The sequence below is a fragment of the Lipophrys pholis genome (assembly GCF_963383615.2).
Source record: "Lipophrys pholis genome assembly, chromosome: 2".
In the NCBI taxonomy this organism is placed as follows: Eukaryota; Metazoa; Chordata; class Actinopteri; order Blenniiformes; family Blenniidae; genus Lipophrys; species Lipophrys pholis.
Genome location: NC_137636.1, coordinates 11,088,942 through 11,104,691, shown reverse-complemented (window position 1 = coordinate 11,104,691; position 15,750 = coordinate 11,088,942). Strand labels below are relative to the sequence as shown.

The window sequence follows — 15,750 nt, the reverse complement described above, 5'->3', positions numbered from 1 at the left end:
CAGAAAATTATTTGTTGAATTGGCTCTTCATTTCATTTATTTTCATCAACATATACAGCATTGATAATCTGCACCTTCAATTACAGCTTTCTAAAGGGAGACACGTTTCCAGCTCACACTCAGTCATGAATGCAATTGCAAACAAACGTAAAAACATCGATTAATTCACATGTGCCGTACGCTGCTGAATCGCTGACAACACCTCCACCACCTCCCCCACCTCCCTTCCGTGTCTTGAGCCTGTTTCACCTCCCGTGTTGCCTCTTCACCTTTTGCTTCCCCGCTTGCCCACTGACTCCTGAACTCCTGTTGACCCTCTCCTCCTCTTGGTCCCACTCTCCCTGCTGCACCTTCTCCCCTCTAACCTCTTCGTCCGCACTCTAGGAAGTGTGCTCGGATCAAGGGCAGACACAGGAAACAGCTGGGCTAATCTACAGTAGCGCTGTGCTCTGTTTTAATCAAACCAAGTGGACAGGCCAGCAGAGAAAATGGGAAGTTCATATCGCTACCGCTGCCAGATATAATGAATCCCTCCCTTTCCTTCTGCCCCACACCGAGGCCTTTATCACAGGCAGGGAGTAAACAAACACAAAGGAACACAGACTGAAATTATTAAGATCTCCGCTCCGAAGTGCTCCTCTCTGGACGCCTGGGGAACGGCTTCAGCTCAGGAACATACAAGCAGAGATTGGAAAGGAAGGCATGCCCCTCACATTTGCTCCCTCTCCCTCTCTTCTTTCAGTATTTGTGAAATTAAAAATGCTGTTATCTTCTGGAAACAGATCCTGTGCCACACAGATGGTTCCGTCCTCCTTCAAACGGGGGGTTGAGCCACAGAGTGCCGTTGTGTTACCAGTGTGTTGTACAGACCTTAATCTCGGCTCCAGCCTTCCTTCCTCTGCCTGTTTCTCTCTCTCTCTCTCGCTCTCTCTCTCTCTCTCTCTCTCTACACACACACACACACACACACACACACACACACACACACACACACACACAGTCAAACTCTGACCCCTCTGATAAATGTAAAGCTCTTGTAAAGTACTAATTTCACCAGGAGATGGATATTTGAGCTATTCGGGGGTATTTGAAGTGTGTAGCAGAGAAGGTCAGAGATTTTCTTGATATGTCAAAGAGCAGCGGTCACTTTGAGGACTGGAGCGACTTATCGGTGGCCTCAGTGGGTTGTTCAAGCTGTGTTAGAAGTATTACTTCAGAGATCATCCCATTAATATTATGCTGGGACCACCAGGAGTTATGATGAGGAAGACAACCATACATGTGCTTCGAGAAGCTTTCAGATTCACAAGGAGACATGTTTGACATTATGCTTCATACCTTGAACCTGACCTTTGTAAATACACTTCACATTGCCGGCTTTTGATATTTACTATATGTTTGGAGCTACAGATTTCAGAAGAAAGGCCAAGAGATTTCTTCTTATCATTTGTTAAGGAATTGGAGGCTGATAGCAGAGTTACAGAACAATTCCTGCCTTTAGACAAAGTGACTGTTAGTCTCCTTCTTTACAAGTAGTCATGTAGTGTAACATACATTTTGAGTCATGCAATCTGCTTTTTATCATATCATATATTATATTGCTTTACCTGTCAAAGGCATTTTTGAAGTCTTTTTGAAGGTACTTCATAAACAATGTTGGTATAAAACCATGTATTTTGTGATTGTTAATTTGCTTGGTGCGCTTTGACTTGAGGCTGTTATACAGTTATTGTTTGCAAGGTTCAAACCATCACTAAGTTAAGTATTATTCGTATAGAAATAACTTTAATCAACTTATGCAGCTCACTGTATATTTTTAATGAATGAAAACAAAGCCCAGCTAATTATTGTGACATTTTAAACGACATCTCACGCACACAAAAGAATTTTAAAAGGCTTTTTTTTTTTTTTTAAGTTTGACTATTTCTTCCTTCTATAATTGTGTCAGAAGGTATTGTATAATTTCATTTTAGGCTGTGGGACACTTCACCACCGTACAGTTCCTGTGTAGTGCCAGTGTTTGCTTTCTGCTTTCTCTGACCATGACATGACAGCAGGTCATCTTAATTTGCCAATTAGCTCACATAATCAGCATGTTATTGGCACAGCAGTTGCTCCCTTTCTTCGACCATGCGCTCTGTTTTTGTGGCGGCGTCCTGCAGTCGGCTTGTGTCCCAGAGGAGTAGCTGGTATTTATTTCGGCAGCTTCCAGCATGAGCTGGCTGTAGGCTAAATGGAGAAACTGTCAAAGCTTCTCTCTAACCCGTCACATGAATACCCCCACCACCACCACCACCATTACCACCATCAACCCCCTTAACTCTTTTTCACAGTGGTTTGTCTGTGTGTGTGCGAAACCTATGGGGTCCCGCATGATAATACAGCACACCCTACCAATGCCTGGCTAATGTCAGGAGCTTTTGTTCCTGTGCCTGCGGGCCAAATGAAAAGGTATGAAAGTGCTGGCAGGCTTGGGAACAGTTCAGGCTATAGACAGTTTTGTCAGCGCTGACAGCTTCACGGTGACAGAGCAGACATTTAACACTGAATGAAATGAAATACAAGACATCAAGCGGGAGAATGACTAATCTGCTGTTTGTTTTCCTATCTTAGCTGTAAGTGACAGCTCAGTGTCAGGTTTTTTGAACGATGCTCAAAGCATAAGAGCGAGAGACACGGGAAGAAAAATAGACAGATACTCCGTTTAGTGCACGCACATGCAAAGAGTCTGGGACTATGACAAGGAAAGTGAGAGATGCTGCATTTTCCGTGTGTGTGTGTGTGTGTGTGTGTGTGTGTGTGCGTGTTGCCAGGGTCAAATTTAAGTCTTTTGTGCACCATAAATCAGCAAAGCAGCAGCAGTGACGTAAGAACAAACAGGGCTGCTCTCTGCTGCAGCTGGCTAGAATGAGGGAGAAACAGGAGAGAGGAATACATGGAGGGGAAGAGAGAACAGGACAGCAGCTGTCAGGCCTCCATCGCACACCTGTCACACAGGAAGCGAGCGCCGGCCACTGTTTCCTGGATACACCTCCTCAAACACTGCTCCTGGAAGAAATGGAGGGAGGACATCTGCTGTGAAGGAGAGACAGGCAGCTACACTCATACGCCGAAGGATCAATAGCCATTTGCGAAGGATGAGGAATTAATGCCGATATAACAGGAGGGGGAATAAATAACAGAATTTATCATGCCTGTGTTGCCTTACTCATGTCAGCTGCTTTAGGGATCATTAAGCATTTCTGTCCGTGTGTGTGAGTGTGTGTGTGTGTGTGTGTGTGTGTGTGTGTGTGTGTGTGTGTGTGTGTGTGTGTGTGTGTGTGTGTGTGTGTGTGTGTGTGTGTGTGTGTGTGTGTGTGTGTGTGTGTGTGTGTGTGTGTGTGTGTGTGTGTGTGTGTTCAGTTTGCACAGCTAAGAGGATGTTTGTGTTATCGCAGAGCTCTATGACAGACAGGTCACTCTGTGGAGACTCCGGCCTAACTCTCCCACAAATACAATAAGCCCATATGCCCTTAACCTAACAGTGGGACATTCCCACGCTAGCTCCTCTCAGCCGTCCCTCCAACCCCGGCCCACCCCGGCCCCACTCTCTCTTTCTCTCCTGTGACCAACATGAACTAATCCAGATGTAGTGGAGCCGCTCACAGATGTACGCGTAACTTTCTATGCATGGGCCTGCTCAACTTCTCCTCCTCTTCCATGTCTGCACTTCTCCCCCTCCGGCTGCTCCCGTCATCACTCAGCTCGCAGTCTCATCCTCCGTGCCTAACCGATCAGAGCGGGAAGTGATATCACTCAGTGCTATGGTGTTGCTGATGAGACACTTGGAGCTTTTGTCTCCTCTCTGTCTCCTGAGCGGTTCTGTTGTGGCTGCTGCTGGAGGAAAACCTCCTTTTTGTTTGTCAGGCTTGTCAGGATGGGTTCCTCAGGAGGCCCCCTTCGCCCGATTCCCAGGCTGCCCTTCATGCTGCCTGTATGCAATTAACAGAGTAATTAAAAGCCTGATGAGCTAATTGGTGCAGGGTGAGGCTGCAGGTGTTTGGATCAGGGAGCTTATTAATGTGAGAGTGCTCTGTGAGAACATCCTCTGATAATTTGGGGTTTTGTTTTATTACTTTAGAATCACATTCATTGAAAGGAATTCATTATTGCAATCGATGTGACACATTTTCAATGATTAAACAAATAGGCTATTTGTTAAGAGCATGAACGCAAGATGATATTTCAAACACATACACACACACACACGCACGCACGCACACACGCACACACACACCTAGGATGCAAACAAAACACCCCTGAAAGATCTGAATTCTTCCTCTGTAGAGCCATTTTCAGTATGCAGTACATCTGTATTCAATGTTGATGATCAGCAGTAAATGTGAAATTAACATGAATCATCCCTGGGCTGATGTAGTTCAGTTGCTCTACACATCAAATAGACAACAGACAAAAGAACGTCAGATCTGATGTTGGCTTGTTTCAGCCTGAGGCTAAGTTTTCAGCTGGCAAATTCAGACACATGGCTGACGTAGCTAAGTGGCAACAAAAGAGAGTTTTCATCCAGAGCAGAAGCTACATGTACATTTCTCCCTCTACTCATGTCTGGCTGGCCCATTCCCAGATGTACGGTACATGCACAGTCACTTCCTCAAGTGTGTGTGCCTCTTTCTCATCTCTTGCTTCCTCCCCCATATCTCTGTTCTATCTCTCATTCTATACCCCACAACCCCCTCTGCCCCCCCCCCCCCCCCCTCCATCCCCCTCTCGGTGGCAGCTGTGCTGGTGATGGCTGTGTGCCCGTGGTGCAAGCTGGCTGTGGGGTCCCAGGTGGCCCACATGACAGTTATTGATGTTCAGGTGTTCAGCTTCTCTCACACAGGGACCCTGGAGCCACACACGCACACACAAACACACACACTGACACACACACACCGAATACGGAGATGTACACAGGGATGCATGTGGAGGCACAAAGCGGCTCCAATGTGGTTCAAGTGCGTACGGAGAACACATGCTTGTCGTCATGTAGTGGCACAATTATGCGTATAAACTGAGTGCTACTCTATTGTTTCTGAGGAATTGTAAACAACAAACCAACAAATGCAGCAGAGAATTTGTGCACACAGCTGCCGGGCTTCCTGGCAAGCAACATAAATGACTTGTTTTCAGTGTGAGATGAAAACCACTCGCTTTGTGAAAGTGTATGCAGTTCAGCGTGCATATTCCGGATGGTCAGTGTGTGGGGCTGTTCTCTGTGTGCTGGGGTATGCCGTGTTGGTACCAGGACCCAGTGCGGCCCTAACGCACTCCAGATGTGTCTGGCTAGGCAGGGAGTTGTTCTTGGCACAGCCTGCCTCAGCCGAATGTCACAAATACTTTCCTTTATTTAGGAATGGCTCTGGGTTAGTGGCTGAAGAGAAAGGGGAGGCGAGGGTGGAAGGATGGATGGTGGGGTTACAAGGGAGAGAGCACAGGGAGGTAGATGAAACAAGCAAAATATAAGATTAGCAACATAGAAGGACAAGGCAGAGGAGGAGGAGGCGGAGGAGGAGGAGGAAGAGGAGGGGTGACTGAGAGAAGAGATGTGGACGGACAGAAGATGCAGAGGGAGGAGAGAAAGAGGCGGGAGTGAAACAGAAACAGCTCCAATCTAGCATCTGGATTTTATTAGCAGCCGTTGGGAAAATCTGAAAAGGAAGTTTTTTCTCTGCGAGCACGTCGGCAGCGGTGATATGCAGCACATAACCACTTCACTGCCGACGAGAGGAGCCGGGCCCTCCCAAAGGAGAACAGATGGTCGCTAGAACTTCAATACAATTACATGAACAGCTTTCACAGATATAAGCGCTGTATGACAGCATCCCTGCAGCTCAGAGAGACAGAAATACAACTCCGCTAACCTTAACACCTCTGGCATTGCATAAATTGTCTTTGATCCATCTTCACTCTCTGCTTGTCCTCAAGTTATTCGTCCTTTCCCTGCCAGTTTAACCGTTTAAACTAAAGCGTTGATGCTTTTGCCTTGGATAAGCTGGGGTTATGAATGATTTGCTCTTGGTAATCTGATCAAACAACAGAATGGCTTTTGTCAGTCCTTATTAAGGAAAAAAACTGAACCCACCTCCCCCCCGTTTGTTTTTGTTCAACATGTTTGTTCAGCCGGCACTGCATGTGTACTATCACAAAGATTCTCAAGTAACATAGGAAAAAAAAAAAAAAAAGATGTCTGTGTCTGCTGCGGGAGCATATGCATTCAGCAAACTTGTGAGTATCTCTTTATATGTGTGTCTCTTTGTGTGTGTATGCGTGTGCGTGCACATGCAAGCACTGTAGCAGCCTGTCTCCCACCCTGTCATTAGAGAGGGCTTTAAAGCCTCTGAACTCTAAATCAGCTCAAGATGAAGTGGAGTCTGGGATCTGTCTGCAGAAACAGCCTCTGTGCTGACACACATCGAGGCATGCACACACACACTCACGTCCACATTGCCATTTTACATGTGACATAGTTCACACATCTCAGCAATAACAAGAAGTGGTGAACAGGCAAGCACAAAACATATTTGTTTTTTTGTTTTGCTCTATGCTGCATGAAGACGACATATTGGATTTGTGTTTGTTTTCCTATGTATGGCTGTTTGAGCTGCTACCATGAAAAAACAAAGGTGCTGTAGGTATTGTATCCTTCTGTCTTACGTCCAGAATGCAGAGCTACAATCCCTAATGTTTTGATATAAAGGCCTGGTGGGGGGCTGGGGGCCAGGGGCTCAGGCTCTGTTTGTGTGGACTCCAGAGCGGCATGATAGGGAACAGATGTGGAAAGGCAGGCGGCTGGGCAGCCAGCCAGAGCAGCTGGGAGAAATTAAAAACAACAGCATTCCTGGAGACTGGGGGAATTACAGTGGGAGGGAGGGAGTGAGCAAGAGACAGAGGGAGAGTTTTAAGGCTATGTGGTCACTGACGAGAGTCTCTGCGGAGTACGAAAGATTGAATCGACAGGGGGGATTTAAGGGGACAGTTCGGCAGTGGTTAGGTAAAGCTAATAAGATACAGCTGTAGTTCCAAAGGAAGCACATATGCACATAGAGAGACACACGCAGACAGGAATACAGCGGACACGTATATGCAATGTAACATGAAACCGACATGCACTACCAGTATCTGAAGTTCCCTCGAACATCTTGACATCACAGAGTGGAATTTGTGTATTTGCTTTAAAGGGCTTCAATGAAAGAACCACACACACACACACACACACACACACACACACACACACACACACACACACACACACACACACACACACACACACACACACTTTATAAAGTTAAGACAAACCAGTTATACATTATGGCATCTGTGATTTTGTGTGTCTCGAAGTTAGTTGTTAGTCAGTTGTTTTTCACCTTGTTTCATCATGGCATAAGGGGAACGTAGAGGGCAGAACATTTTTAGAAGTCAGACTACAGATTGCTTCTTTAGTGAGTAATCTTTTTACCCTGATTACGTCAAACCTGCAACCATACTGCTGCTCAGAAACAGAGACACACGGGCAGGGGAAAGGTACGTAATGATTGTATCATACTGTTTTATTTTAAGAATAATCTTCAGCCATATTTGGGACAAACAATATCCTAACTGAGCAAATCTTTCTGTCGTGGTCTCAAACTGGCTTTTTTTCAGATGCGAAGATGTGTAGGCAAATAGCGGTCTGCAGACAAGGTGCATGGTCTCTCGACCCTCAGCAGAGCCATTTTTATACTCCTTGTGGTGTAAATGTTTTGTCCTTCACAAATGCAAAGCACAATAGAAGCACAGATGGCCACAGATGGGGTTGCAGACCTGGCAGACTTCCTAATGTATTAAAGTAAAATCCAAAGCATGGTGCGTATGTGTGTGCCCCGTCCCTGTAGCTGGTCAGATTAAACAGCTGTCTGTAATCCCACGGTGGGAGCAGACAGACTGTATGGTCCCCTTATCCTCCTCCTCTACCTCCTCGACTCCTCTACTTTCCCTTCCTCTCCTCTCTGTCAGAGAGAACTGTTGTCATTCATGCATTTTGACTAAATGTCAACCTCCTTTCCTTTTAACTTGGAAAAGCTGGTTCAACTCTTGTTAATTCAAATGTGAGCTGCGGCTGTGAACATTTCAGTATACAGACAAATTGACTCATGTGTGTTTGGTTTGATGTGATTGGCTACTGTTATGCATGTCTGAATAGTTTCTGCTTCTACGTCCTGCGTTACACCTTTCTTTGAGTCTTTGAGTGGCACAGTGAATTTTATCAAAGAGACGAGTTTACTGAAACATATGGCTGCCTCCATATTCAAATTAGCAGACCAATTGAGCAGCTCAGAGAGCTTGTTTATGTGTTTAGCGATCTATAGAAGAGAATGGCTGCAGCTATTTATACCAACCAGTCCCGTCTGCCTCTATCTACAACCTTGTGTGTTTATGTTCTGAGTGTCTAGCATGGGACAAACAGCAGAGTGCCCCTCGTGTTCCTGAGGATCACTGTGTCAATGGCCCTCGTACAGCGCACTCCAGCATGACACTCTTTAAATACAGACACCAGCTGTTGAACGCTTCTACACAAGCTCTTGGAAATAGGCTAACACCACAGGCTGAGGCCAACTGATGTAAGGGTTTTATAGAAGGAAGCAGTTCACAGGAGGGAATTGAAAGACACATCATGTTATGGTGATTTAATTTGCTGACGACAACAACGCTTTTACAACACAGATGCTAACATGAATTCAAACCAGATACGGACAGATTGTAACCAGGAAATGGATATTTCCATGTAAGATCAGTGTTAGTTGTGTTTCTAACCGGTTACATTAAATTAGCTCTAAGTACAGTCTCATCACGCTCTGTACAAGGATGTAAAATAAAATAAGATTTAAAAAAAGAAATGTTTTTATTAAAAATTCCTCTTCAGTTTGATTTTACTCTGAAGTTATGAAAAACAAAGGTCTGTTTCTCCACGTTATTTTTTTTTCTGTGATACATTAAGACACATCTGAGGAGATAAGACAGAGGTGATGCGGTGAGAGTTATTAAGAATCAATGAATGCCCACATAAAGTCTACAGTGTGGTTTACATCTGCTTTGCTGGAGTATAGAAGAGGGACCTCCCTCCTTAGTCTTTCATTATGAATGTACATGTTTACTTTATATATTGTGAGTGCATGGTACTCAAACACAAAGCCACTCATTTCAGCTGTGCTATATAAACTGGGTGGTTTATCGATTCCACTGCTCATCATTGCCATTTAATGCACTTTCTGCCGGTTGCACACATACACATCCCGAAAAGTGATCTACTCACAGGCTGAAAAAGTCATCACACTCTCAGCTCAGGTTTACATTACTGAAAGATCTGGTTCCAGCAGCTGCACCAATAGAGAGATACATAAACATAAATACAGTCCACAGATAGACTATAGGAAGATACAGTCTGATTTCATGTTTACAATATTATGCATGGCAGTGTTGTGTATTGTGCATGGGACCTTCTGCCTCTCATACATAATGTAAAGCATCAGTTCTCACACACGGTTATGGTTGTGGTTGTGTTTTTTTTTTTTCTTCTTTTCATGTCCCTTGCTGTACCATCCATTCGCTTCATGCTACACAGCTTGGCCTTGCCTTGTTTGGTCCTGGCAGGTTGTCTGGCAGAGGATAGTGAAGCTTCTGGTAGCAGGACAGAGCTCTGCTGAAAGCCTGTCCAAGGTGATAGACAGCAGCAGATCCAGCTGCACTTGTCACTGGCTGTCAAGCAGGCTGTCTGAAGTTGGGAATGAGAAGGGACAGGCGGGCAGGAGTGTGTGCATGTGAGTGTGTGTGTCCTAATATATGTGTGTGTTGCCTGTATGAGTTGGGGGTTTGGAGGTTACAGTGGGGAGAGGGGGCACTGATTGGGATGTCATAGCTGCATGGATTGTGTATGTGTGAAGGAGGCAGAGGGAGTGAGAAGAGAAGGAGGGGATCTCAGTCAGCAGCAGCTGAGCAAGTGAGCAGGTGTTACTGCATGTCTCTCAGGCCCATGAATCTCCAACCAGAGAGACAATACAAGTTTGGATTAATTTCCACTCCCTGTATTGATTTGTTTTGGTTCTTTATATGTGGCTTTTGGTTTAAGGACACAATCAATTCCTCCCAGGTGAAAATGTCAGTCCTCTCCTTTTAAACCAACAGTCTTTTAAAGTATGATGCATCTTTTTTTGTTGGAGCTATATTTTGATAACAGTTTGTTTTCTTTCTTGTTCTTCTATAATACCACAGGTAGCAGAGTGCAGAAGGTTGGAACAATGCCAGATTCACCTGCGGATGTGAAAACCCAGCCCAGGTCCACCCCACCCACTATGCCTCCACCACCCCCGGCTGTCAGCCAAGCAACCAATCGCAATGCTTCATTCACACCTACCACTAGTAAATCAAGTAAGGATCCTTTCTATTTCCAAGAATAATGGCACGGTCTAGCTCAAAACATAAAATTATTCACATAGTATTTTAATAGCAATTTGTGATGTGTAATTTTATTGAACTAAGGTGATATTTATGTCCTAAAATGTCATGTCAACCAACAGTTAGTCTAACAGAACATGAGTAGGACCAGCGAGCCTGTACCATGATGCATGAATGATAACAAACAAAATTACCCAAGTAGAGTAAGCTGGTTTATTCTCATTAGAACTGTCATACACAGTTCATTGTGTATATAGTAATTTCATGTTCCAGTACAATTTTGACTGAGTAAAACTGTATCATCTTTCAGCATCCATTAGCCTGCAACCAGACAAAAGCTTTTTTTTTTTGGTGCAAAACTGATTTGAAAGTTAACCACCACTAAACATTGAATTTCAGACGAAATGTCAGTTCATTAAGACTAGATGTATTTCTGCAATATCTCGAACACCATCTATGATAAACTACGTAGCCATTTGTTCAACTGTCACTATATATGACTTCGAAGAGGGAGTGAAATTCCAAATATGTGTTTGTACCCTCTTCTGGTGAACAAGTGTTGAAATCACTTGTGTGTCAGGTGTGTCCCTACAGGCATCTGTGTGTGTGTGTGTGTGTGTGTGTGTGTGTGTGTGTGTGTGTGTGTGTGTGTGTGTGTGTGTGTGTGTGTGTGTGTGTGTGTGTGTGTGTGTGTGTGTGTGTGTGTGTGTGTGTGTGTGTGTGTGTGTGTGTGTGTGTGTGTGTGTGTGTGTGTGCATATAATGCCCTTGCCTGTGGGACAAGTGTCTTGCAGCGCATGTCTGAGTGTGGCTGTGGCACTGCATACATGCAATGTGTCTCTGTGTTGTTTACCAGCTGGTCAGGCGGCGGTTGGTACAGGGGACATCAGCCACCATGGCGTTGCAGTGGGTGGACTACTTTCTTCCCTATATAGCAATGACGGGCCATGTTGTTTCACCTGTTGTGGCAGGCGGTCAGCGGTGTAGCTCTCTCCTTGCACCTCTCGCTCGCTCTAAAACCAGAACACAAGTGCTGCCTGTTGGGATCACATGGGTTAGTCCATATGCGTTCAGGCCCTCGACCCATGGATTAGAGCAATAAGAATGCCTGAGAGGAACCACAGGAGCTGGACTAGTGAACAACTGAACTGCACATAGTCTTTTGCTTTCTTCAAGTTCGAGGTGTCGGGTTACAGCCAACAGTGGCCCACTGAGGAAGCTTGTAAATATATTTTAATGAGATTAATTTCCTTGATAGGTAACTATTCTATTCTTTTGATGCTCGTATCTTGATGCATAAGGGCTTTCCTAAACTGCTATAATAAAATAAGTAGTGAAATCTAATTACATTAATGGCATAATAAAACAAAAAGAGAAACTGGGTTTGATTTTGCTATCATCAGGCGCTCCAGCACCCACATCATGCTTCTAAACACATGTGCGCACTTATTTTTATATATCTATGCCAAAAGTCAGGACAGCTTGAAGAAGAGTTATTTGAGGGGAAAGGTCAAACATTCATCTGTGAGAGCTCCTCTGTATTTATGTGTTTGTTTGTGCATGCATTATAAGAAGAATATGTGAGTGATTATATATTTGTATGACTGCTGTGTCTATTCTGAACCTTAAAGCTGCAAATCTACTTTCAGCTGGTGGACATGTGCAGGTCTAGATTTAGCTACACACCTGCTACTGGAATAAAAGTAACACAGGCCACAGGGCTATTTTTGGCACCTCTTTAACAAGTTCCTCTTATAGTTGTGTCCTAGTGAGCGAGTGAGGAGCTGGGTGGAGAAGACTGATGATGGGGTGGGGTGGGGGGGGGGGGTGCTGTGTGTGAGGCATCAAATTGAACCACTTGTGAGACAGCTGAAGATACTGCAAACACACGCACACAAACACTCTTGACAGCATTCAGAGAAATCACTACACATTTTCTTCTCTCGTCAATACAGTTGAGCATCATATGCTGCTTATGTTTCCCCTTCACCACATGCTCTTCCATCGGCAGGATATAGAAGCTTCTGTCCTCATCATGCCCCCAGATCTTTGCGATGCCCCTCAGGCTCCTTCAAAACTACTGACCCAATTCACACTGTCTCATCCTTATGTTTGTTCATCTGCAGTGCTGAATGGGAGCAGTCACTCCCCTACGTCGCTAAACGGTGCTCCGTCTACTCCCAACGGCTTCAGCAACGGGCCAGCCATGTCCTCAACCGCTTCGCTCTCGAACCAGCAGCTCCCGCCGGCCTGCGGTGCCCGGCAGCTCTGCAAGCTGAAACGTTTCCTGACCACGCTGCAGCAGTTTGGCAACGACATATCACCTGAGATTGGGGAGAGAGTGCGCAGCCTCGTGTTGGGACTGGTGGTACGTTGTTGTTGTTGTGTTTATGTAGAGTTTTAATGACACGTCCTGGCTAAATCTCACAGTGTCTCTTGCTCGTGGCTCTCCATTTCCCTCGAATCATTCTCTCCTTCTTTGTTGGCAACACATGATTTAGTTCTTGTCTGCAAAATATTTTACATAATTTACATTCTTGTTGTAAAACTTTCAGATTCGGAAATGTTCTCTTGATTCACTTTACTATTCCTGCCATAAATGAAAGCTACTGCTGTGAATATGCTCATAAAGTGTCAAAACTAGAAAATGACAAGTTATTATCTTGTATAACTTTTGTGGCTCCTCTAAAAAAAAATGTGGATTCTCAGCGGCTGTTAACTTTCCTTTTTTTTCATTTTCTTTCTTCTTCTTTTTTTTTTAAAACAGAACTCCACTCTTACCATTGAAGAGTTTCACTCCAAACTTCATGAGGCCACCAACTTCCCCCTGAGGCCTTTTGTCATTCCTTTCCTAAAGGTAAAAACAACTGTGCAGCATCTTCAAATTATCGTTCATGTTTATTGTTTCATATGGTGATTTAATTCTGTGTGTGGATCTGAATGTGTTAGAGAAAGAGAGGTGGAAATGGAAACCTGAATATGTACATTGCGAAGCCAACTTTCTGAAAGTAGTATGTGCACGACAACATCTGTTAAAAAAAAGAGTGTGTGTGATTGTGTGTGTGAGTGTCAGACCTCCTGGGGTGTGATGATCCTTTACATCTGGGACATTGCAGCAATGGCTGTGTTATATCAACCAGACAGGTCCAAGAGTGCTATTTGGCAGCACAGCTACACACACATTCACATGCACGCACACACAGATACAATACAGACAGCAGCACAGCCCATAAAAAGGGAGTGAGACACATTTTGGAGGAATGTGTCAAGGGACCTGTCTTTTCTCATCCTGTCGCTTCATCTATCACTTTCTTTTTTTCTCACCTCGATGTGGCATTGTTTTATTCTCACTCCATCCATCCATTGTTTCATGGGTTCACACTGCTCCTCCTGTCTAACTTAACCTAACTCTTCCCTGGATTTGCATGGCTCAGTAAATCTATTGCTTTCCTGCAACAACTTATTTTATTCTTAATCAATAACGTCTGCTTTCCATTTTTTATTTTATTTTATTTTTTTTTTATCACTGAAGGCAAACCTGCCCCTCCTGCAGAGAGAATTACTCCACTGTGCCAGGTTGGCCAAACAGACTCCAGCTCAGTATCTGGCTCAACATGAGCAGCTACTCCTGGATGCCAATGCCAGCTCGCCCCTCGATTCCTCTGAGATCATGCTGGAGATGAATGAGCACGGCAAGCGAAGGACCCCTGACAGGTAGCGTCTCTCCATTAAACAGAAGAAAATACAGACTTCACAAGTGCACATGCATTGGCAGACACTCACACACAAACTGTTAAAAATGAATTATTTTAGGGTATTTCAGAATGCCAAGCATCAAGGGGAGGCTATAAATCCTCTGTGCGGGAGGTGGAAGTCTGGACAGCCCTGATGCCAGACTGGCTCTGCCAGCTGTCTGGGAGGGAGGAGTGAGATAAATCCAGAGCATGAAAAGAAAAAGAGACGCTAAGAAGCAAGAGACAGAGAAGAGAGCAGGGTGTGAAGTACAGTAGATATCTTCAACACAACTCAAAGACATGCAGAAGAACCTTCTAAGCTGTTATTGCCAATTTTTCAGCCCAGCACTTTGCTTTATTCTCACAACTGACACAATGAAGTGACAATTACCTAGCATTTCCTTTTCTTCTTTTTTTTTTTCTCTTTCTTTTCGGATCACTTGCACACCCCCTCACTTGCTCTCGCTCGCTCCTGCTGGCTGCCTGACCTGTGGGCTCCCAGCAGCTGTCCATATGTCAGGGATGTGCCCAGATGGCGATGTGCTGACCACAACACTGAGCACATCCTGGCTGTTGCGCAGGGTGGTGTGTGGTGGCGGTGGTGGTTTGGAAAGGAGGAGGAGTTGGATCTGAACGTGCAATCCCACTGTAATCTGCACACCTCCGCCTTCTGACCTCTGGCTTATGCACATCAGGCAGGACTCAGTGGTGGGGGCGTGTAGGGGGTCGGGGTTTTCGTCAGGCCAGCTGTTCCTGTTAGATCGTGCAGGCAGAGATGTAAAAGAGTATAGGCGACATGCAGAAATACACACATGCTGAACTGAAAGTGAGCGCACACACACACTCACACACACGCACATATATATGCTGAGGCAATGCATTTATTCACCTTTGATCCCAAGGATGATAAAGAGTGATTTCCATCTGAATGCTTGGCTATTGCCATCCCACTAAACAGATTAATATCAACACTCCCATTTAAACTGTCCAGATGGCTTGAAAACGCAACCTCTTACACACGCGTAGATACACACCAAAAGTACACAGACACAAATGAGTGCCTCTAAACATCTGCCAAATACACAGCATTCAGCCCATATTGCCCCTTAAGCCCGAGAGCAGGGTGGGAGGGAGGGAGGGAGGGAGAGAAAGACTTGCAATTTAAGCTCAGCTGAAGGATATTCAGATTAAGAGCCTGAGACGAAGGGTGTACAGTTGGACTTGGTTTTGTTTGATACATATGGCGTACAGCTGTGCAAAAGCTTTGGCAAGGTTCTGCCTCACTGTAGCTGAACAACGAGCAGCTCTCAGCAGGAAGACAGAGACACATGTGCATATTGCCACACACCATATGGGAGTTGTTGAGCTTAAAAAAAAAAGGTGTCGCTACAAAAGCATCTCCAAACAGGTATAGTTTATAAAACAATATGTGACTAATGAATCGTCATTAATTCCTCAGGTTTTCTTTAATACTATTTTTTTCATAATTTAGTGCAATTGATTTACTGTATATTTTTGTATAGATACTTTTTTTAATTACAGAAATT

General features: G+C 44.6%; 1 protein-coding gene across 2 annotated transcripts in view; it reads left to right on the top strand.

The window, feature by feature from the left end:
• cbfa2t3 (CBFA2/RUNX1 partner transcriptional co-repressor 3) overlaps window positions 1-15,750 on the top strand; it is a 38,079-nt gene that overhangs the window by 13,795 nt on the left and 8,534 nt on the right. For both annotated transcript variants that reach the window (XM_080493452.1, XM_080493451.1), the window contains exons 2-5: window positions 10,288-10,443; window positions 12,596-12,837; window positions 13,237-13,326; window positions 14,002-14,183. In XM_080493452.1, the coding sequence (XP_080349578.1) occupies window positions 10,288-10,443; window positions 12,596-12,837; window positions 13,237-13,326; window positions 14,002-14,183 (670 nt within the window). The remainder of the gene's footprint in view (window positions 1-10,287; window positions 10,444-12,595; window positions 12,838-13,236; window positions 13,327-14,001; window positions 14,184-15,750) is intronic.